A 25,423-nucleotide genomic window follows, 5' to 3' on the forward strand; every position below is an offset into this window, starting at 1 on the left:
AGGATTCGAACCCGGGACCCTTGGCGTCGCAGCGTGATGTGCTAACCACTCGGCCACAGGGTCGGGAATTCAGTGATGTTGAAAGATTATGTATGAGCTTCAAAACATTATCCACTTACAAAGTTACAGAGTTCCACTGTATAGGGTATGTTTGTGTGTTGAGAGAGAGAGAGAGAGAGAGAGAGAGAGAGAGAGAGAGAGAGAGAGAGAGAGAGAGAGAGAGAGAGAGAGAGAGAGAGAGAGAGAGAGAGAGAGAGAGAGAGAGATTGTTGCCATAGAATACATTGGGATTAAGGAGACTCACTCCCCTCCCTTCCCCCACAAAGACTATGACAATTACGATTTAAGTACGAATTTATCAGTTTTCTATGTCCTATATGTATCATGAGAAAAAAATATCTGGTTTAGTATTTCCATTTAGTTCATCCATTGCTTTACCCTTGTCAGTCCAGAAAGAAAAATGAGCAAAGCCATACTTCTGCAACAAATGAAGCTGCATATTTAATGCTTTGTAAATATGTTAAAGTTTTCAAGAACTTACACTTTCTGAAATTATATTCCAACAAGGATGATTTGTTGCACATAAAGAGTGTGACAGAGAGAAAAAAATGTACAATTTCAAGTGCTTAGGAACCAGAAAATTAACAAAATGATAATGTAGTAGCCAAGGATGTATTTAGGGGGTCCAGAGGTCCTAACCCCCCGAAAGACTTACTAGGTTCAAAAATTAAATAAAGAAAATTATTAAATAATAAAATAACTAAAATTAAATAATGAAAATGTACTTTTTTTTAATCAAGGATTATTTATATCTGCTGAACTTATTGGAAGGCAAGAATCATACGACTTTGAATGACAGTACCAAAGATTTGTGCAAGATTTATTACTTCTTAAAATAATATGCATAAAATATTACCAGGAACTTTACTTTTCGTCAACTGGATCTAACATCCTTTTTTGATATTCAATAAATATTCAATTCTATATCAATTTGACATTAATTTCCTTTCTTTTTACAAATCTTGCCGAACTTGACTATAGGCAAGTTAGATAATGAATGCATGCTGTTATATCACTATCTGTATGCCTTCTATTTACCTATTCATGTAATAGAAATGTAATGCTCAAAAAAGTAACTGTTCCTTGTAACTGAGTTACTTCCAAACACTGCAATGTAGTTCCCTCATATATTTACTTTCATCTTACATACATTTACCAAATCACCTTCCTTTTCAATCGAAGATAAACACAGCTGCAGCTGGGCAACGTCATAAACACACGTGCGCGCGGCGGTAATGACACTCCGGATTGTGGGAAAACTCACCAAGGAAGGTCGTCGCAGCGGAAATGAACCGATAAGAAGCCTCGGCGCAAGCGACAGGGACTCATTGTTGAAATGTAAAATCAAGTCTTCAAGTCTTTATGAAAATTTTTGTTGTTTTATGCTCAGACAGACTTTAATGAGAAGGGAATATTCCCGAGGGCAAGTCTAAGTGGAATTTTAGTCGAAAAGTGAAATGATTTTTGTTAATGAAAATAATAAAATTTGAAGAAAACGGACTCATATATTAATTAGACTGGGTCTCTTTTGAAGCTTGAAAGCTGAACATTTTCAACTCCCTTCATCCCGAAAGTAATTTATTTATTTCTTCTTATTTATAAGCCCTCAAATTTGGCTTGAGAACAATCCATACGTAACTTTGTATGTAAAGTGTACAACTTGATATTATTAACAACTAGTGAAAAAATCATATTTTAAAATTAAGCATTATCCACACTTGTCAATGTAGGCAATACATACAGTTATTCACAACGTTGTTCGTACAGATGAATTGTGAGAAGGAAAAGAAAGCGAAAATTATAATAATAAGCCTTAGTACATTAGGTATTCTCCCTACATGTAGTTATAATACATGCTTGTTCATTATTACGAGGGTCACTATTTATATTTTGAGCCTAACAATGAAAAAAACAGGAATTTGGCATTGAAAACTGCGTTATTGTTTTTCGAAGTATTCTCCTTTATGGTCAATACACTTTTGCATTCGGTCGAACCATTTGTCAAAGCAGTTTTTCCAATCTTCTTGAGACACCTCCATAATATGGTTTTTGAACGCATCAAAGGCGTCTTCCGCCGACGAAAATCGTTGTCCACGCAATTTATTTTTGACATTCGGGAACAAGAAGAAGTCATTGGGTGCCAAATCAGGACTGTACAACGGATGTCCCATCAATTCGATTTTTTGACTGTTCATAAAGTCGGTTGTTAGACGAGATGTGTGACAGCTGGCATTCTCTTGATGAAGAATGATCCGTTTGTTTGTTTTCCGTATTTGACCGAAGACCTCTGGCAAACAAATTGTTGTGTACCATTCAGAGTTGACCGTTCTACGTTCCTCTAAAGGCACAGTTGCCACATGACCAGTTTTCCCGAAAAAACAGGCGACCATTTGTTTCGATGTGCTTCGAGCGCCAACAACTTTTGTTGGATTGGGTTCATCTTGAAACACCCATACAGTCGACTGCTGTTTACGTTCCGGCTCATATGCATATATCCATGATTCGTCACCTGTTACAATCTTATATACGTCTTTTGAAGCACCACGATTGTATTTATTGAGCATTTGTTTGCACCAATTGACGCGAGCGTCTTTTTGAGTTTTTGTCAAATTGTGTGGGATCCAACGAGAACATACCTTTCTCACAGCTAAATGATCATGTAATATTTTATATATGCTGGTGGAACTAATGCCTATGGTTGCCTCAATCTCACAGTATGTCACATGACGATCTTGCAGTATTAGGTTTTGCACAGCATCAATGTTTTCTTGAACAACAACTGATTTTGGACGACCTTCGCGAATCTGGTGGTGAGCGAATGGCGGCCACGATTAAATTCGTTATACCAGCGTTTCACAGTGGCAAAGGATGGGGCTTCATCGCCAAATGTGGAAGTAAGTTGATCGATGCACTCTTGTCTTGATAATCCACGTCGAAAATCGTAAAAAATCATCGCACGAAAATGTTCACGAGTTAATTCCATTTTATTGTTGTCGCGCAATCTCCAAGGCAACATAAACAACACAAATGAAGCTATTGACAAAACATTTGAAGTACGTTATGGTCAATAATGCCAGACGATTCCGTGCAAACGTCAAATCGCGCCTAACTTCAGTCAGTGTTGCCAAGGCTCAAAATATAAATAGTGACCCTCGTAACAATGAAAAACATACATTTTAGTGTAAACAAGCTACTATTATGACACATTTCTGTTGGTACACTTGCAATGAAAACAGAAGAAGAAACATAAAAATGTTACAAAATGAGACAGTTTAATAGCCAGATGCATAATCCTGTGCATAGTAGTGACCATCGTCTTCCTCATATCACGATAATATGCTCCGTAAGTAAAAGTAAAGTGATCCCCTGTGCTTTGCACAACGCCATGAAAGCTTATAGGGGTGTGGAGTTAGGGCTCCACACTATCTTGATCACGGCCAAAGGTGGGGGTGATGTGATCAGCAGCACGCCCCTGGCCACCTTGAACCCCGCCTCCAGAATTCCCCTCCATCCACATTTGGCAATCCCAACTTCTCACGCCTTGCAAGAACACTGTTATCATCACTAAGCTCGTGAAACTGCGATTATCATTGTAGTGTAATTCCTACTAATTCGGATTTTAATTCACATTCGTAACATTCTGGTATAAAAAGAAAAATAGGAACCTGAAATTTGTCTTTTCAATAGCATTTGCTCTTTCGGAACTTCTCATCGGTCGGAAACAATATAAATTACGGTCAACAGTATCGGAATTTTTCGTTTTTCTTGAGATATTAATGCGCTTGCAGCACAGTGAGACATTATTTATTGTCACTCGGACACCACAATATGAATCGCATAAAAAAAATAACTGGAAATACACGAATACAAGAGCAAGGATAGAACATTGCTATAACTAGCGGATACCAAACTTACCCCAGCGATCTTTCATCCCTATGACGTCACAGTTTTATTTCCACCTCAGCTTGCTCAAAAGGGGCGTTTGGTTCTTAACATATTGATACACTGCAATTTTTGTGACGTCACAAGTCGAAGGGCGGGACTTGACCAAAAAGGTGTCCGATAAGTGAGACCCGTTGCCTAAGCGTGCCAAAGTCAAACAAGAGTAGCCAGGTGCGACTAAGAATGATAAATTCTGGACTGTTAGTGTTGCCACTCAGGATAATATGCCTCCAAAATGTCACATTTCACTAATAAAATCGCTTGTCTCAAATCTATTAAGTAATGCACGTGACCAATATTAGGCTAGTTGGAAACACAAATGATCATGGAGCCAATCACAAAACCTCAAATTACGACCCTTCCCCAAAGGACTGGAGTAATTCATTTCCTGTATATAATAATTCGGCAATGAAAAGTACTATAGTCTTGATCAGTGGCGGCGATTGGGTTCCAAAACCTGGGTGAGGGCACGGTGCCAAAACTAGGGGGGGGGGGCAAGGACAGTTTATTTCCCTTTGTAGATAAGATTTAAAATAGTGCTTGCCAAAAGTGAAAAAAGTGGGGGGCAACTACCCCCCCCCTCGCCCTCCAAGTCGCCGCCACTGGCTAAGAGATAACTGTATTTTGATTTCATTTTGCAATCATTAAACAAATGCATACCTACAATAAACGTACTTTTAAACAGTAATACTTAAAAGTATTTAAAACTAAGGCTATTATTTTTCTCATTCAAAACTAAATATGTACAAGTTTTTTATTGGGAGTGGAAAGTTAAGGGGGGGAAAATCCAACTCGCCCGTGTGCAAAATTTATCTTGGTCCGCCCCTGGCAGCCTCAACATGCGTCATGAGCGTTCTTTGCGATTCGGTATTCTTTTCTGCAGATCTTCCAGCTTACTGGCTTACTGCATAGGCGAGCGGGGGTATAAAATTAATTTTCTTGGCTTTCGAACTTTAAATTGTGTTCTGAAGATTATTTCCTTTCTTCTTTCATGGTTTTCATATCTTTTTCTTCTAAACACTCCTCAATTTGATTTCAATACCTATTTAGAAGGGAAGTCATGACTTACTAAATGAGCACCTCTAAACTAGTTAAAGGCCGAATCACACGGAACTGGAATTTCCAGTTAGTTGGCGCTGAACTGGCTACCTGACCGGAAGTGATGGCTGCCTGGCTGGCTGCTTGACTGGTTTGGAGGAATAGGCCGTTCTAATCGCTACTGGCTTTCCTCAACTGGATTCTGTGGAACAGCCAATCAGAGCAAAGTATGGCCATGTGAAGATAATCTGTGACTTTGCACAAGGAAATTTTTTGGCTGTGGTTTCCGACTGTTGGTTTGTTTTCTTTGCTTCTCGATACAAGAAAAAGTAACTGAAATGATTCGCGTTCGTGTTCAGTTCGTTAGGTATTTATGCAAAACGATGAGATTTATACGTGACAAATATGATTAGTCGATAATGAAAAATCCTTATTATTACAAGTGCATTGAATGTTTGATATATTTAGTTGAAAAAAATATTGTTCTAATTAATACATCCTGCGAATCTTGTGTATGAATGTGCATACCCGAGTTCATTAAAAAGCTTGTTTAGTACACATTGATTAGCATAATTTTTTCGAGACAATTTCTAGTCCATACTTTTCTTTTCTAATTTTTAATAGCAGTAATTATTCTCCTACAACGTTCTTCAAATTGCTCGTCCATTTTTTTTAGCTTGTCTGCTTTGCGCAATGCCTTATGGGAACAAAAGTATAACGACAACTACGGTGTGTGAGGCGGAAACTAGCAAATGGGTAGCCAGTCCAGCGCCAACTAGGACATTCCTACTGAAGAATCCAGTTCCGTGTGATTCGGGCTTAATTCAGAAATGATCACGAACGAAACGTCATCGTCCCAGTAGCAAAAAATAGACTCCCCTCTCCCCCCATCGTAAATATATTCAACCACGCATTAGGGACACGCAACTAATACAGCAGATTTCCTTCTCACCCCCTCCCTCATTTCTTTTTATCACTGAAACCTACGCAAAGTGAAAAGAAAATAGTCTCACCGACCCATCATTCCGATTCACGTCTTTCGTTGCCCCGGGCAACCGCCTGCACATGCGCACAAGGTTTTTTTGTCACCGGTTGTACCTTGTGTCAGTGCGAGTTCCACTCTGCCTGTGGTTAAAGTAAAGTGTCCGTTCTCCCTCGATTCGGGCATGGTTCAATGCATAAGAAGCGGACTTGAAGAAGCTTGTTCAGTTATCGCGGCGATGGGATCAGCCTCGTCTGTGGAATCGTTCAAAAGTGAAATTTGTTCGCTCGTCTGATTTAATTTTCTGACATTGTGCCTTCCTCGATGTTGTAAGACCATCCCAGTGCTTCGATAGTTCGTAGCAAAAGAAGAAAGACATACAGACCAAGGCAAACCTTATCAGTGAAGTTTCGTACGTGGGAATAGAAAACGATTTTGAGACTTGTTGAAACAAGAAAAGTGTGCAATAGTTTCGTTGTGTTTGATTTCTGTGCTATACATTTCGCCAAGTAAGGAATCAGAGAATATCGAAAGTGTCTTCGGTTTCATTTTTTAATATGTAGCTTAATGCAGCGCCCTCTGTTGAGTGTATTTTCGTAAAAAGCGACCACCTTGCTGTTTCATGACACATTCAGTGTTTGTGAGCTCTATTTAATGTGCTTCAACCCCAGTTATTTGTGTTTTCAGCCAACGGTGACAAGTTACGATGTGGATCCAAAGTTATTGTGTCTAAAGGACACTGTTTCTGAAATCTGAATCCTCAACAGTGGACAATATAGCTAGCTTATGATGAGGGCTTAGTTCAGTTTGCACGGTTCTAAGGACTTATCCAACTTCCAAACATGGGATGTGAACTGGGAAAACTAGGCTTTGTGCAACGGGGGAATCAAAGATCCAAATCGGACAAGGAAGGAGAGGGGCATCTTCCAGAACCTGCAGCGCCCGCCCCCCCTGACCCCAGGCTGCCCCTCACAGCCAAACAGAAGTACACCATAATGGCGTCATGGAAAGGAATCAGCCGAGCAATGGAACCGACAGGTGTTCTGATGTTTGTCAAGTAAGTGAAGATTTTTATGTTCAATGTTTCAACCATTTTAGTGGTATTGAAAGCGTAAGTGTCGCCAGAATTTTCTCTAAGGAGGGGAAAGGGGGGTTCAGGCCGTTGATGTTAAATAATAAATAATGAAATCACAATTATTATTATAACTTAATGATAACAACCGTTACTTTACAGTCAATTATTTTACGATAGCCTTAGATTTCTACTCGATGCACCAGCGTATACAGGGGGGACTGATAGGGCTGCAGCCCCTCGCGAAATTTTGAGAATATCAGTAAAGAACTAGAAATAAACGAAAGGTGTAAATGCAATCATGTGCACCAAATGGCCGAATATCTGGTTATTCTATTTTGTTATTAACCTTTACACACATTGTCAACAGCGTAACTTGGGACCTAACTGTGGGGGGACAAAACATGAACCTCAGGTTCGAGAAGTTTGAAATACAGCCCTATGTAAATTTTAATAAACGTTGAAATTTAGGGGGGCGAGTGATCCCTTGCCCCCACCAAATTGTTTTAAAAAATTGGAAGGGGAAAAATTTAGTCAGAGGTTCCCGGTAGGTGACTGCTCACATATAAATCTAATTTTTGGAGTCTTGAAAACTTAATGAACCATTTCCTTTTTTAATTAAGTGGTAGCATACGAAAGATACTGGGTATCCGCATCTTACAATACACTTTTCGAGGTAACGTATTTTTATCTTTTTGCTCTCCTGATGGAATACTGATTAAATTAATTTTACTTTTCTTATCGACTATGAAACAAGTTTATTAAAAATAAATTAACGATAAAGGGGTCCGACGGACCGGTTCGACTTCCTTCTCTTTCGCGACGCCGATATCTGGAATAGTAACGTAATACATCATATTGAAAGGGTTACGAAACCATGGTTCGCGAATTTATGGAAAAGATTTTAAATTTGTGAATTGCCCGAGCGGTTGGCGATTTTTTTTTAATAAACTGCAATGTCATTTTATTAATGCTTCGTAGAAAGTGTCTTCAGATATAAAATGACGCAATTATCTTATTTCATGAAGGAATCAAGGGTTTCTAAAGAGGATTCTAAAGGCGAATTATTCGAAACTTACACTACACGTAATATACAGGACATAAAGTGATTTATTTTTACATGAGGTCATAAACACTGGCTTCCACCAAGGTGTCGAGCCTAGAATTTGCTAGCAAACTCCATAAACCTAACTCTTTAAATAGACAAATAGTAGCGTGCTCTGGCGGGTTGGTACAGATATATCCCCTTTGATCGGATATTCCTTAAAAATCGGACGATAAATACAGGAGAATATAGAACTGGTTGGAAAAAATAAAAAAGCGTGCCCCTTCATGAAATTTGTGGACATGTCACTGTAGACAAAAAAGAAAAAAATAGTCCTCTAAAAATTATTTATTACCGAACACGTTTGATGAGTTCTTACGTTTCACTATATCTCCCCAGTGATTCCAGACAAATGCTGGAATGGAAATTTAATGGAAGGCCACAACGCTCCTATCTCCATAGCCCTTTCTTTCTACCATCCTCATATTGACTTCTAGCTAGAGCCCGCCCTATGGAGGGGCAACTGGCGCCCGAGGCCCCGCGTTTCAGAAGGCCCTGCGCCAGATATAAATAATCTATTTTTGTCTGACTTGTTTTGACATATTTAAAAATATCCAAATTATTGAAATCATATTGTAATCAAAGTGCTAGGGTCTACATAAAATAGAGTTTAAATATTCCAAAAAAAAAGTTAATATGCACTATTCGTTTAATTAAATGAAATCATAAAGAGAAAATATAATTTTATGAAACACTGTGAATGCACTACAACGTCAAAATTCAATGAAATGTAAAAAAAAAGAGAATGTTATTGCATATGATTAAACATTGCCACTTCGATGCCTAAAATAATAACTTGATATTGAACACATCTAGTTTTGTAATTAAATATAATGAAGCAGCACCAGTGGCTCATTGGAAATGAGAAGGAACAATTATTTTGAAAGTTTTATTAGTGTCTCATAATTCTTGCTTTCAACCTTCAACATATATAAAATACATATAAAAGTGTAATATTTACATTGTGATCATACAGGACAGATGAAGGAACAAAAATCCCTGATTTTTGAAACCTTCGAAAAAATTTGGCTTTTGGCCCGCTGCCCCAGGCCCCACACCCACCTAGAGCAGGCCCTGATTTTAGCAGTTAACCGACTGGCATAAGTAAATTAGGCATGAGTTTACAATACCGGACATATAAAATTTCACCTACTTACTAATTTCGGTGTCCTGATGACGTATCTGTAGTTCATATTTGGCGGTCAGTTGTTAAAATTGTACATTTACGTGTAGAACTTGTAAAATAACCTTGCGATTTACCACGGTGATTGCCCATACACAGCAATTCGGAACCATCTTTCTTTCGCAATTCGTTAATGGTCTTCCTTTACGCACAACAATCTTGCTGACGTCAGACGAGGAATGCCTACGAGGTTAGGTTAGGCCTGTTAGGTTAGGTTCCATTAGCAATAATACAAAGAAAAATTAGTATTTTAGCTAAGAGAACTATACCTTCTTTTCTTGCCTCTTGATTTCTTTATGTTGGGAAAATTGCGTCTTCCGTGGAGCTATTGTTCTTATGGTAGGGTTACGTTAAGAAAGCATTTTATTTCGTTTTTTTCTCGATTTCCATACTTGACCGCCAATTATTACATGCAGATTCGTGATTTGGAGTTCACAATTAGTGAGTAGGCGAAATTTCATAGCAATTGGAGAGTGGTCAGGTATTGTAAACTCGTTCCGTAAATTACTTTAAATAGTAAACAAGGCATGTCACCAGAGGGAGGCACCTTCACTTCTAGGACTTTCTAATATACCCCCCTTACAAAAATGTCTGATGTGATCGTACCTTCCTTTTCTGGTGGTGAATTTTGTATCTATTATTTTCCCATTATCTCAACAAACGTATTCTCCTGTGAGTCTACAATTCTTTCTCACACTGATGTATCTCAAGAAGGTTATTGAAACATAATATGTATTTTCCTGTCTTGTGACGACAAAGAACTGATTTAGAAATTTGTAGTCATGATTAGGGAGCGGAAGTTGATGACCTAAAAAATAGAGGTATATGACCTATAGAATGTCCTAAAAAATGGGGAGAAAATGACGTAAAAATGCAAAAAATGACCATTAAATTTGTGAGTTTTATGTTAAAAATTGAAATGAAAAGGAAATTGAACAAAATGCAATCTTGCTTTCAAAATGAAAAAAAGCACACATTCAATTAAAATATGCAACGAGGATTTCCAATGGAAACAACCGAATAATTTTAAAACAGTTTAATGAAAAAGTCATATACACTGAATCAAGAATATTACCTAAATGAAAGAAGTGACCAAATATGACAAAACAATACACCGAATATAGCGAAAAATGACTGAAAAATGCCGAAATTCGGGGAAAATGACCTAAAACCTGAAAATTGGCCAAAAATGCAAAAAATGCACTTTAAATTACCTTTTCTGGGTTCTAGACGAAGTGTAATATTGTGTGTATCTAATGCGCATCGTGTCCGAGATGTCAGAAAAAAGATGACATTTCATTAACTTCCGCTCCCTAGTCATGATAGAAGCTTCAGTTTTGTACAAACATTTCCTGGAACAAATGTTTATCATTGCAAACTGGATTTAGGCGCTAAAAATCCAAAATACGCAGGCCAAAAGCCACTAAAATATAGATAATAATAATTTAAATTGGAACTAAAATCTAAAAATAGGCACTTAAATAGGAACTCAAATCTAGAAAATAGGCACTTAAATAGGATCTAAAATCTAGAAAATAGGCACTTAAATAGGAACTAAGATCTAAAAAGACAAATAGGAACAAAAATCTAGAAAATAGGCACTAAAATAGGAACTAAAATCTAGAAAATAGGCACTTAAATAGGAACTAAAATCTAGAAAATAGGCACTTAAATAGGAACTAAAATCTAGAAAATAGGCACTTAAATAGGAAGTAAAATCTAGAAAATAGGCACTTACATAGGACTAAAATCTAGAAAACAGACACTTAAGTACGAACTCAATCAAATCTAGAAAACAGGCACTAAAATATGTTATCAAATGAAATACATAATTAAATCATGCTCTAACTAGGACAACACATTCGAGTAGAACACTCTACAACACTTCTAAGAGCTTCTTATTATATACACCCTCCACTACGGGTAAGAAAAGAGAATAGTGAAGGCAGATTGACTCAATGAGTCCTATCGTTGAAATACGGGACAAAAAGCTGTCCCGGGGAATTTTGTCGTTTCAACGGGACGCCTTAACAAAAACGGGACGTTCCCGTATTTTACGGGACGTCTGGGAACCCTCTTGGCAGTCATTAAGAAATAGTCATTTATCGCACATGACAAGATACTTCTTCAAATTTTGAAAGAAAGTGATTGTCAGCTTATGGAAGGGATTGTGATGATGCCGTTTCCTTTACCTTAAGTAGGCGGCTTAACGTGTAACCACAGATAAAGATGTATATAAGCAGATCTGGAACGAAGGCAGGAAACCTGCGCACTGACCACCTGCTGAGAATTCCCATTCGCAAGAAGTTTTGTAATAATCCGCTAAGAGCCGCTGATAGGCACTTCTCGGAATCTTGCTTCCACTCATTCTAACAAACAGAACAAGAGATGGCACTGCTAAATTTCAACAGCTGTCAAGCCTGACGTTACCGGAACCATTGCCCTTTATCTGTGGTGTAACAATAGAAGGCACGAATTTGGAAACAAAACAACATCCTTACAGAAATAAGGTTTGGATTGCGGGAAACGTAAATAAAATATGAAGTGGATTTTTTACGATACGGGGTGAAAGTATATCACATTCAGAAAATATTGGCTACTGTACATTTGAATTGTTTTAATGGAATGCAAAGTTAATTTCGAAAATCAGGTAAATTGGCATTATAGACACTGTACACATACAAACTAAACTTTTGTATACGAAACCCTAATCCTGACATGAACTTATATTTGTATGGTATCTTAACAATAAAGAATAGGCACATCCTAACATTCACATTCATAGAGCTCAAAATACAGATCATAGTAGGACTTGACGAAACTTGACCAAATCCAGACCCAAACATGAAGGACCAAAAATAATCAGTGGAGGCAATGTGAGGTGGGGGGGGGGGGGCGCTTTTGGGGATAGTTTCCGCTTTTTGTCCCTAAACAATGGCCTTATTGCCAAGTCTTTTCTACAAAGAGAAAGTAAAATATCCTTGTCCCCCTTCCCCTCAAAATTTTGGCAGCCAATCGCAGCTACAGCAATGAAGTCATGGTGATTGAATGTTTTTGGAGTGTCCCTGATCTGCAATATGTAGTGTAGCCCGGTAGTGAAAAAGAGGAGAGAATTGTAGTTCATTCGGAGTTGAGGAAACAACATAGGAAGCGTGAATTAATTGATTTGCATTATTTTACTTCACTATTCTTCCACTTTAGACTAACTGCGAAGTTAAATATGTAGGGTGATAGGACGATAGAAGATAAGATAGATGAGTGACAATCACAAATACAAATAAGTAGAACAGAAAACAAACTCCAGACGCCAGAGCCTTGTAAGTTTGCAAAACGCAAAACTTGAGTGCTTTCTTAAAAGGTCACTTCTTACACCCCGATGAAACCCGAAGATTTGCATATTACACACACGCACACACAAACCCAATTGGGCCATATTTATTTAATGAAGGTGTAGCTCATAGTGACAAGGAAAAATCCTTACATCTATGTCGGTTAAGTGAAAAAATATAGTTGTAAATACATTTTTTAAAAGAATTTGTCTGTTGATTCCATCTTGTGTTGCAATTTGAAATAGCCCCTATGATGGTTATATTTAATGAAATAATTATTGAAATATTGAAATATTAGATTACACGTATGATAAGTGTACAAGTGATCCGCTTCTTGATGAACCTAGAACGAAACTTGGCATCAATGTTTTCAAAGAACAGCCAGGTCTTCCTGGGTTCGACTCCCGGCCTGGGTATGGATGTTTGTGGGTGTCTATTCATCAATTTCAACATGTCATCACTCATCCCCATCTTTGCAAATTCGTCAAAAGTGGCACAAGAAGCGCGAAGTAAAATAAAGCAAATCAATCAATTTTTAAATAACGTTACTCATTTCGAAGGGGCGATGGGCAGAAACCCTCTGTATTTTCTTTCTACAAATCTCTAAATTTCAAAATTCATTCCAACCAAGAATAGAACATGTTATTCATTCTAAAAATACATTTAATACGATGGATCCTTTAAAATTCATAAAACATAACAACGTAATGACGTATAGCGATTGTACTTAAGTTACTTGATTATTTTATCACCTTTCCTAACACTTTTTCTTATTTATTTTAAAATACTTGAATACAAAATAAATCCATTTTATATCAACAGTGAAAATTGAAAAAAATCAAGATGAAAAATAACAATAACTACGACAGTAAAAGACCAATACTTTTAACTCTCGAGTTGCTTCATGCACTCCGTTTCGAGATGGAAGCCTGGGGCATCGTTTAATGAATTGTAGAGGGTCTGTAATGTATAGAGAGTGGCCTTTGTTCTAAGAATAGCCTTGGAGCTTTTGTGTTTGACGTTTGGTGTTTGTACGTGGGACCCGGATGTGTAAAAGTAGCAAAGATTTCGCTAGTGAAGAGTTGTCCATTCATGATGCTGAAAAGAAGACGTCAAGACGTAAAACGTGTGTTTAAACTTCATTCTAAATTCTACAAACACGCGCGCGAACGAACACATACAACCTACCCTCTCATATAAGGCTCTCTGGAATGTATAGTTGAGGTCCTGATTCGAACGCCTCTTTATTTCAAAGAAAGTTCCGAAAAATACGTTTCCTTCTGACAACGCAGTCAAGTCCATGTGGAGTCCAGTATATCCTTCCCTCAAACCTTTCCCGCCAATAGCGTCCGTTTTAGGAACTGACAGAACTTGTCAAGTCCACGTGGAGTAAATGAGATGTTGCCGGTTCAGTTTCTTTAGAGATTTGCGGTTGCGTCATCTTTGCTAGGTTGTATTATTGTGTACAGTGTCTCTCAAAAGTTTTAGGACAACGACATTTTAAACTAGGCAACCCAAATTACGTAAGGCGCTGGTGGGTTGCGTGTAGAGTTAGGCTTAATTTCAGGGTTGCCACATGCACAATAGATATTTATGAAATATGCGAAAGGAATACAACCAAGTATTATTGTATAAAACTCTATAAAAGAATATCAGTATTACATTTGTCGCAAAAAAGAAATACTTTCTGAAAGAAAGAAAATAGATTTTCTAGTATTTCATCGCTGATGAGTCTACACAAAGGAAAAGAGGAGAGAGGAAACGAAAAGGGACAAAAATGAGAGGAGAAAAGAGAGAGCGAAAGGGGAATAGGAAAAGTAAAGGAGGGAAGAAAAGATAGGACAGATGTGGATAGGAGAAGAAATGAGGAGAAAGGGAAAAGATGCGAGGAGAGTTGAGAAAATGGAGCAAAGAGGAGAAGAAAGGAGGGAAAGAGATGAGAGGAGAGGAGAAGAGGAGGTTTGAGAGGAGAGGAGGGGACGAGAATAGGGGAGTTGAGAGTAGAGTAAAAGGGAGAAAAGAGATAACGAAAAGAAGAGGAGAAGAGTGCAGTGGGGTCGGAAATCTAAGACAGGAGAGGAGATAAGAGGAGTGGAGAAGAATGAGATGGAGAATAGAGGCGAGAACAGGAGGGAAGGCGATATGACATATAAGTAGAGGAGAAGAAGGGGAGAGAAGGAGAGAAGAGAAAGGAGACGAGAGGACAGATGAGGTATTTGTAGAAAATATCGTCTCAGCGTCAAGAATTGATGCATTGATCAAAATATCGATATGAAACATTCAATAATATTTTAAAATGAATTGCGGAATGTATTAGATCGGTGCGAAATGCCTTTTGGCTGAGTTATTATATTTTATTTATATTTATTATCGTTGTTGTACTTAAGGAATGTCCATTGGGGGGGGGGTTCTAGAAACTGTATAGAAATAGCATGATCTTATACCATCTTACATACCGATTCCTCTCATTCGCTGCTCACTTATATGTAAATTTGTGTCCGCTAAAGGGATGCAGGGTGCTATCTCGACAATTTACGGGGGTCGAACCGCATTTCCATTTTACTAGTCATTCAACTTCAAAATAAGCTTTGTACAAAACATTTTATTAAAATGTGGGACATAATTTCTTTAATAGTTGACGAAAAATTGCTGATTTAAGTTTGTATCCTGACAACAAAAAAGTTCAACGTCACTTTACGATCAGAACAGCTGCTCTGACTAGGCCTGCAGGTTAAAGAGAGATTTCACACTCCCACCAGAAAACCTATTGAATACAGTACCATAGCAATAAACAACAATATCTCTGTGTACATAATTTCATAATTCATTTTTGTTTTGGAACTGATCAGGAGAATGAATTCAATATAGATTCTTCTGTATTTTAGTAATGATATTTGTTCCCAAATGCTACTTGAGAACGTATGCTGAAACCGAAAATTATTTCTAGCAAAAAATGCCACCTTTCAACTGTCCTCGTGTTTTAATTCAGGGGTGTTGAAAGATTATGTATGAGCTTCAAAACATTATCCACTTACAAAGTTACAGATTCCACTGTATAGGCTGTGTTTGTGTGTTTAGAGAGAGAAAGAGAGAGATATCACTCACGTAGAATATATTCTAACAAGGGAGGTCTGTTTCGCATAAAGGGTGTGTCAGAGAGAAATACATTTGTTGTACAATTTTAAGTGTTTATGAACAAGAAAATGATAAAAATGATAATGTAGAAGCCTATAATTGTGCTTTATCAAGGAAGGTGAAAATAGCATGTTAAACTTACCTCTTCAGTTCTCTCCGAGACGATTACATACATATATCCATTAAACTGAATTATTCTATTTACAACATTTATATTAATTTATTTTCTATTTATAATTATTAACTACTATAATCATAATAAATTATTAAATAATAACAATTTTAAAATAGAAAATAAACCAAAAATTAAATACTGAAAATGATAACAAGATTATTCTCATCATTCGACCCAACATCATCAATTATAAATATATCATTAAATTGAATAAGAACATTCTTGGGTCTACGATCTTCCTGATTCGTTTGCCACTTGAGTGTTGTAATTCACTGTTGTATCAATAATAATGGTGAGATCTGTCGTATCTGTCATTTCAAGAAGATGGGTTCTCATTTACATCTTAATCGACTAGCACTTACCAAAATTTTTTTTTTCAAAATTTCCAGAAATGCTGAATAATCGTAAATAACCGAATTCTATCCGGAAATATTTTTACTTCCATTTTTAAATTATCAGGAACTGAGATAAATGAAATCACGTGGAAACAATTACATTGTTTTCCATTCCTATGCGCATTTGCTAGCTCTCGTCTTCTTCAGTTTCGTTCATAGTACCAGTACCGTTGAATTGTTTCGTAAACAATTTTTATCGTATGTTTCTGCTTGTTCACACATAAGAAAAAGCATTTCAAGGAAAGATTGATTTTACTTCACTTTTTGTGCCACTTTTGGTTAATTTGCAAAGATGAGGATGGGGATGAGTGATGACATGATGAAATTGATGAAAGTACACTCATAAACATCCTCGCCCAGGCCGGGATTCGAGCCCGGGACCCCTTGCGCCGTAGCACGATGTGCTAACCACACGGGGGCAGGAATTTCAAGGAAAGAAAATAGACCTATAGTAATGACTCCATTCCTACTTTTCAAGTTTTATCAGGTGATATTTTTCTCAAGTCGATTATGATTTAAATCCAAGAGACAACACTTATTTTCATTATTTAGTTAAACCATGTAAGTTGGCAATAGTTTGAAAATGTGAAAAATTAAATGAAAATCACCTACTTTTATAAAGAAGTTAAAAATTATTAAGTGCCGTATTGTTTTGGCAAGTGATGATATTTTTAAACAGATTATTTGGTAAATTGTCTCATTACACTTTGTATATAACACATTTTAACTTTCTTTCTGAAATTCTTCAGGAGCATGTTAACTGCATATTTGCGCTTCTTAAGTGCAATTTTTGATTCAATGTATGTAGCTGCATCCCTTGGTTATAATGTAATTTTATCATGAACTTTTAACGTCTCTGATGGATGGTCTTAAGTGAAAGCGGGACTTCTATTATTCCAGCCCTTCGCCTCCATTGTATCGTCATAGACCTGGGACGATAAATGTTCATCAAAGAGAGAGAGAGAGAGAGAGAGAGAGAGAGAGAGAGAGAGAGAGAGAGAGAGAGAGAGAGAGAGAGAGAGAGAGAGAGAGACGTGACGAGGGAGATATTGCCAAGCACAAAACGCTCAATTTCGCACAAATGAGACCAGAAATTCTAGCTTTGATCTTTTCTCTTCCACACGATGTGAACTCAAGACTGGGGTAGTCTGTCTGCTGCAAACCTTCTTGCTAGAACATAAACATCCTGAAGGGGGCAAGGGTGGCATGGTCCTTTAGAAAATGAATGCCACTCTAAAACTCTACGTATTACACACACTGGCGTACGCAGAGGGGGCGCTGAAGGGGCTACAGACCCTACCGACATATTTAGAATATAAAAAAAATAAAAGGAAGGGAGTAATGAAGTCGATAACCATTTTTGTGTTTGAAAAACAATTAAAACGAAGGTTTAAAATGGCAATTGGAGCAATATCATCAAAATATAACACCAACAATAGTGTATCACCAAAATTGATTTACGGCGATGCATTCGAAATATTTCATCTCACTCTGTCCAGTAAATATTATATTCAAGGCACTGAACCTGCGTTAACATTCAGCTGTAGATATTGGTACAATTTCAATTCAATTCACCTAATCCTTGAGTGAGGTGGACATGTGTTTTGGATTTTCTTTGTAGGTGTGAAAAGCTTTACCTAGTGACATTAAAGTTCACCTGACATGCCTCCATAAAACACACGTTCTTAATCATCTAAATGCCATATGTGTACATATGAAAAGAAACCCAAGTCTTTAAATCGACTGTTCATATTGTCCACCAAAGATTGAAGAAATTGCTTTCGAGCGTATGGTCTTCTTCGAACTCCTGTACTACCGTTCCGTTCTACTACAAGGTGAATCAATCGTTTTCAATGTTTCAAGAGTAGCTTTTCTCTAAGAACTGAAGGATTTTGGTTTTGCATGTACAATGATAGTACTTTCAGTCAGTGTGCGAATTAACGGGGGGATGTCGGGGATTTTCCCCACAGAAAATAATTTATCCCCGGCAAAATGAAATTAATTCTATCCCTGCTAGGGATGCTTTTATTCCTCTCAAAGAAAATGGAATTGATACAATTTCTTTACTGTGAAACAAACAAACTTGAAAAATAAAATATCACATTAGGTGTGATATTTTACATGTACGAGGGCGTGCTGAAAATTAATGCCTCCTATTTTTTTTGTGACGGTGTAAATCCATTTTGAGCAAGCATGCATTGTACGCTTCAGACTTTCCCCCTTCTCCATTCCAAGTTTCAAACTTCTATCACCAGGGGTTGCTGAACTAGAGCGAGGAAAATGGCAGCATGTAACCATACTATGATGCTCACAATGAAAACCCCTGCCGAGGAACTCTCAACTTGTGTGACAAAGAACTTCTTGAGAGTTAAACGTTCCTTGGCATCGGTTTTCAGTAATTTATGTAAATTATTGGAATGGTGTTGCAGGAACATGATAACCTGAAACTGAAATATTGTTTTTTGAGGGGGCAACACTGTCATGGGTAGAATATAGCTATGTACACGTGTATAAATATATCTCCTTCTCCTCGTAGAAAATCGCAGAACGGATATACGACTTAAAACCAACATAATATGCTGAATAAAGTATGCATTTATATTCCTAACTAAAATTTATCTCAATATTAATATATTTTCACTTATTAAACTGTGTTCTTTTCATTAGATTAAACGACTTATATTACACTTTAAAACACAGAAGGAAAACAAATACAAAGAATGAAATTTGAAACTATGTTGGATTATTTAGTGTTTTTTGAATATTAATGCCATCTGCTGGGATATTTCCACATACTTTGTGCTTACTCACGTTCTTCAATTTCCAAGGAATGCGTTCTGCATAATTTCAAAATTAGCTATTACAGCAGTCACTATATAAATTTTTTTCGATAACAAGCTGAAATTTGATATGTAGCGTCTTTATAGCATTGATAACGACATACCAAAATTCCCCGGCGATCACCCGTACGCTAAGGCGGCCATATTGAAAAACGGCGGACAATGAAAATTTACATGAAATAAGGGAACTACGCGTATAATTCATAAGAAGCTAAAATTTGGTGCATAGCTTCCTTATAACATTAAAAATAACATATCAAAAGTCGCCGGCGATCACCCTGCCACTAAGTCCGCCATATAAAAAAATGGCGGACACATTCAAGTTTTCACTAAACACATACCAAATTTCAGCTTGTTATGAATTAGTTCCTTTATTTTTCCTATTTTGACTGCACTACTATCACGCTATCAGATATTGTCAGCCAACAAACCTTGTACACCTAGAAGAGCATTTTCCCATTTTGACGCACACAAGAAGAAAAAAATTAACCCACTTTCTTTCGATTGATTGATTTGTTTTGTTTTAAGTCCACTTTTTGAACATGAAGGGTAATCGGGACTGGACCTACAGTTTAAAGTTGGATCCGAACCACTGAGCCTTCACAGGGTATCGAACCTGGGACATCTTGATTACAAGGCGACGACATTACCACTACGCCATCGGGGAGGCATTTTAAGCCACTTGCAAAATAGCTAAGTGCAAGTGAAGTTCTTTATCATGTGACCAACGAGAAGCCGAAAATTCAAAACTTCTAATCATAAAGTTAATACTTTTATAACATTAACAACCGTAATTTCGTAACATCGGGAGAAAAGAAACAAACCATTTCTGATTTTCACAACAGTAAAATGCTAAATAATTCTGTTTTGTATATGACCTTCTGAAATAATTGTGTTATAATGTTTATGAGTAATTTCTCCAAATTTCTTTGTAGTCATGATTAGGGAAGGGATTTTAAGGTGCAGCACCTTACCAAAAATATATCCGTTTTCACACCGATCGTTTGAGACTTATTTTAGGACATGAAATCAAGGAAAATGAACAAACTTTGTTGCATATTTTGGTGACATTAGCACATTTATCCCCTTTTTACTCCCTCTTTGATGCTTCAGCACCTTTTCCCTTCCTTTTCTTCCCTGTTTTGCTAAAAAAATTGGACAGAAAAGTAGAGCAGAACGAGAGCTATAAAATGGTATAATATAAATTATATCATGTTTACCATAAATTATATTATTTGCTACAATATTGAATAGAGAATGTAATGTAACTGGTTTAGACATGAATAAATTGATTTTTTCAGTACCTTTTTCTGCACTTTTTGAAAACATTTTCAGAACCTTTTCTCCCTTTTCCGACCATAATTTTGAATTTAAAAAATCCGTTCTCTAGTCATGATGTTGTCTCCAAATTACTTTGTAGTCATGGTCATATTTCAGTTTATTAATTTCTACGTTATAAGCAGCACACGCGCGACACTACGATGCTCTCACTAGAACAGCTGGAAGCTTACTGAATCACAGATTGCGTGATGTAACAACGGTTTCTCTCTGCCCACTACTACTAGCGCCACGCCAAACGGCGGTTACTTTCCGAATTACCCTCGTACATAGCTGTGACAAAGAGCTGTGACGTTAATTTACTTGCTTTGAAAATCTAAGTTACTCTCAATTGCCTTGAGATCAAGTGGGCCTCATAGGCGTGCGCAAGCGGGGCAAGGGGGGCAATTGCCCCCCTAATCATAGACATCAGCAGATTTTTTCAAGTGCAAGGCTCTACGTAAAAGAATAAAATGGCAGCCCATTCAATTTTTTGTGCTATATTAAATCAATATTGTTTTCAGTTTGCAAAAATTTGGATATAAAAATTTTCTTGCTCGATTCTCCCGCAATTTTTGTTCTTTTCTGTAATGTATTGTAAATTACCAGAACGAGAGGGAAGTTGTAACTACCAAGCACTTCAGGCTCTTGCTGCTAAACTGTTTTGTCTTAAATGCATGAACACAATTGTTTGGAGGAAATGGAGCGCAGCACATTTCCGAGACAATTTATTTATTCGTTATTGTGCCTCTATGTTGATGCATTAAACCACATATATAATGTATAGCCTATACAGTGAGAAAAAATGAGGTTTTTCTTTCCCGACTGAACTTTCATCAAGGCTTTGCCCCCCCCCCCCCCCTTTAATCACAGGGTCTGCTGTTCCAAGTGGAAGTACGTTGCACAGTAGCTGAGATCTCATCTTAAACTGTAGGTTTAGTCCTGATTAGTTTATTTGACACAAAGTGAACGTAAAAAGATAAATAATCCTATTTATTCTTTAAGAATTCACTTTTCCATTACACGTTTAATGGAAAAGCCGCACGATGGCGCCAGAGCGTAATCTTCATGCTTCATTATATTTCCTCTGTCACTCGTTTCAAGCATTTTAGTCACTAATAGTAGAAATAGGCACTAACTAACAGGAAATTTTAAGTGAAATAGAGTTTACCTACAGAGGCCGATGAAGCCACAAACGAACTTCTGTACTGAAAACCTACGAGTATGTTTCGGGGAACAAAATATACATTTAGGAAACCAAGTGTGACAAATTAAGTACATCTATCTCTTATGTCAACAAGCCTAGGTTTGACTCGCTTTTGCCAATTCTCGATGTATCTCGTAGCAATCTAGCGTAACCATAGAAGCAATGTATGATATTGCAAAAGCAGGATGTGTGCTACATGACTGATTATCGGTTTGAGGTATGCCGTGATTGAAAATTAGCCAATTATACAGTTCATGCAGCACTTATAGCCAATCAAATCACAAGGCTGATTGCATGCTGTTGCTGTCCATGATAAGAGAATACGTAACTGATATTATGGAATCATATTGCACAGACTGTGCCCTCACCCCCACTGACCTATCAAGCGTGTAATTATGTTAATGGTGAAGCAATATTGCCACTTATGATAACAGAGCTTGCAATGTATGTAAATGTAGTCAGAGATTAGAGACAATTTTTTGGTCCGCATACTGTCTCGCCTCAAGGTCACTTGCTGCAAATTCTGGACCCTCCGGTGTATCGTGTTTGTAAATTCGTTTAAAATATTCGGCATTTTCTTGTTGAAGTGCCGATTTTGCATTCCACAGACAGGCTTTTAAATCTTCTCAAATGTTTGTCTTCCCTGTTTGGCGACGACAAGTGTTTTATCACATGTTTTTAGATTTTTTGCGAAGAGCAGGTCTCTTCTACCGTCTGTGAGGAAGCTTTTAGTTTGTTCTGACTTTTTAATGTGTTATTTTTGTCTTGTGCATGTTTTTTTACAACCTTGCACCTTTTTTTACACCCCTTCTTTTTACTTTTTGGAGCCTGAATTTTAGGAAAGGGGATATTTCCCCGCATACTTTGAAGGGTATAATCAAAATGTCCATCAGCTATTCATTGATTTCAAAAAAGCATATGATTCGGTCAAAAGAGATAAATTATATAATATATTAGTCGAGTTTGGAATACCTAAGAAGCTTGTTAGTATGATAAAAATATGCACCAGTGAAACAGAAAGTAAAATTCGTGTGGGTATTAATGTGTTTGACAAATTTACAATTCATGATGGGTTAAAACAAGGAGATGCATTATCTCCATTGCTTTTTAATTTTGCCTTAGAATATGCTGTTAGGAAGGTAAAAGAAACTAACGAAGGACTAAAATTAAATGGTATGACTCAGTTGTTACAATATGCAGATGATGTAGACTTATTAGGGGATGATATAAATACAATTAAGAATAATGCTAAAATATTTTTCAAAACTGCTAAAGAGATAGGTTTGGAAGTTAACAAAGAGAAAACTAAATATATGCTTACAGGCCGAAACCAAGTGTTAGGTAATAATCAAAATCTAATTATTGATAACAACTCGATTGAACCAGTTTCCAAATTCAAATACTTAGGAGAAATATTAACAAATGAAAATTATATTGAAGAGGAAATAAAAAGTAGGCTTAATTCAGGAAATGCATGTTACTTCTCTCTTCATAAACTTTTGTCTTCTCGTTTGATATCTAAGAAACTAAAAGTTAAAATATACCTGTAGTATTATGTGGGTGTGAAACTTGGTCCCTTACATTGAAAGGGGAACACAAATTGAGAGTATTTGAAAATAAGATCCTTAGGAAAATCTTTGGACCTAAAAGGGATGAGGAAACAGGCGAGTGGAGAAGGTTACATAATTTAGAAGTACATAATTTGTATTCATGTCCAGATATTATTAGAATAATTAAATCCAGAAGGCTTAAATGGGTAGGCCATGTGGCACGAATGGGAGAGGAAAGAGGAGTTTACAGGATTCTTGTTGGGAAACCTGATGGTAAGAGACCTAGCCTATAGGAAGACCAAGACGAAGATGGAGGGACAACGTTGAGATGGACCTAAAGGAAATCGGTAGGGATGGAAAAGAGTATATAGATCTTGCTCAAGATAGTGACAGATGGAAGGCCTATGTTGCTGCAGCCATGAACCTTCGGGTTTAAGAAGGCTAGAGAGTTAGTTAGTTATACTTTGAAGGGTGCAAAACGGCATAAAGTACCTACGTAACCTAAACTTTTAATTCAATCAATCAATCAATTTCGCCGCATAGTCTGGCTTTATAAGAATATTAATCATGTGAAAACATTGGAGCTGTGGTGACGGCACCAGATGCATTGTCGTAATCCGCTTAATTATTTGCGAAAGCGATAATTTCAAAAAATATTTTAAGGGAACGTTTCTATAATTGCAATGATGCACCAGGGTATCGTTTTTTCATGTATTAAGTGCCTCCCCGTCGTCGCCTTGTAATCAAGGGGTCCCGAGTTCGATACCCAGTGGAGGCACATAGTGGTTTGGATCCCACTTTAAACTGTAGGTCCAGTCCCGATTAGCCTTAATGTGCATAAAGTGAACTTAAAACGCCAACTCAATCAATCAATTCATGTATTAAAAATGGCGGAATCGTAAATGTGATGTGTTTGCGAGAGTTGCTATATTGTAAACTGAAAAAGCGAAAACTACTTCTACTGTTCGAGTTCGGCGTGAGCATAAGTGTTTCTTTGTGTCCTGGTTCGAGTCCTGTACCCACTGGTCAACAAATGGATCCTTACGTGTCCTATATTTACGAACTTTTTGTAATTCGCTTGGAAACTTATTAACACATAAATTCTTACGTGCTGTTTGTGAGTGACTCTTCATCAATTTCATCAAATCATCACTCATCTTAATCATAGCGATTACCAAAAATTAGCAACAAAGAAGACTTGTGTTCATATAGGTTAATCGGGACTGGTTTAAAGTGAGATCCGAACCACATAGTGTCTCCATAGTGGATCGAACCCGGAACCCCTTTATTACAAGGTGACAGCGATATTTCACAATGGTGAACACATTTAATTGTGATCATAATTTATCTTCATTGCATGCCCGACCCTGTGGCCGAACGGTTAGCACATCGCGCTGCGACGCCAAGGGTCCCGGGTTCGAATCCCGGTCGGGCTTGGTTGTTTGTGAATGTCCATTCATCAATTTCATCCTTTCATCACTCATCCTCATCTTCGCAAATTAGCCAAAAGGCACAAAACGCGAAGTAAAATAAACTCAATCAATCAATCAATCTTCATTGCATGAATTCATATAAGTAATTAATACTGCGAAATAAAATGACACCAAAAACTAATGTGCACGAAGTTTTCATTCACAAAAAAACATATTCGTGCAAAAATCTGCCCTTAACAGAGCTCCAACTTTCCAGGTGATTACCTTATAAAGACCTCAACATTCCCCTTTGCTTTTACAGAATTAATCATGCCCAGGGATCCTTCTCGTTGGTGGATAACTTCCCGGCATTCAAAGCGCCTGTGATGTAATATGAAGGTTCCGTTTATTATTTCGCAATCAACCACGGTCGTTATCCAAATTGAGCCCGTTCTACTTCCGAACTAAGAAAGAAGACTCCGTTTACCTTGAGCGCCGCTGGAGGGCAGCACAGGCGGAGAAAAATAAAGCAATAGCGCATTGCTAACAAAGATTTAATCTTGCAAAACCCGAAGCGGTGTTAGTTGCTCAATTTCCTCTAAAATGTATCCAACCGCCCTTTAAGACTTTGCAGACTTAATTTCAGAACAGAAAAGATAAGAAGATGAATTGACGGGAGAA

The 25,423-nt window shown here is 37.2% G+C and overlaps 1 protein-coding gene across 1 annotated transcript in view; it reads left to right on the forward strand.

The window, feature by feature from the left end:
- The first annotated feature begins 6,272 nt into the window (after window positions 1-6,272).
- Window positions 6,273-25,423, forward strand: part of LOC145981070 (neuroglobin-like) — a 178,358-nt gene continuing 159,207 nt past the window's right edge. The window contains exon 1 of the mRNA XM_083114187.1: window positions 6,273-7,079. Coding sequence (XP_082970313.1) covers window positions 6,865-7,079 — 215 coding nt within the window. The 5' untranslated portion in view covers window positions 6,273-6,864. The remainder of the gene's footprint in view (window positions 7,080-25,423) is intronic.

The sequence above is a fragment of the Lepisma saccharinum genome, chromosome 28 (assembly GCF_977018435.1).
Source record: "Lepisma saccharinum chromosome 28, izLepSacc3.1, whole genome shotgun sequence".
NCBI lineage: Eukaryota > Metazoa > Arthropoda > Insecta > Zygentoma > Lepismatidae > Lepisma > Lepisma saccharinum.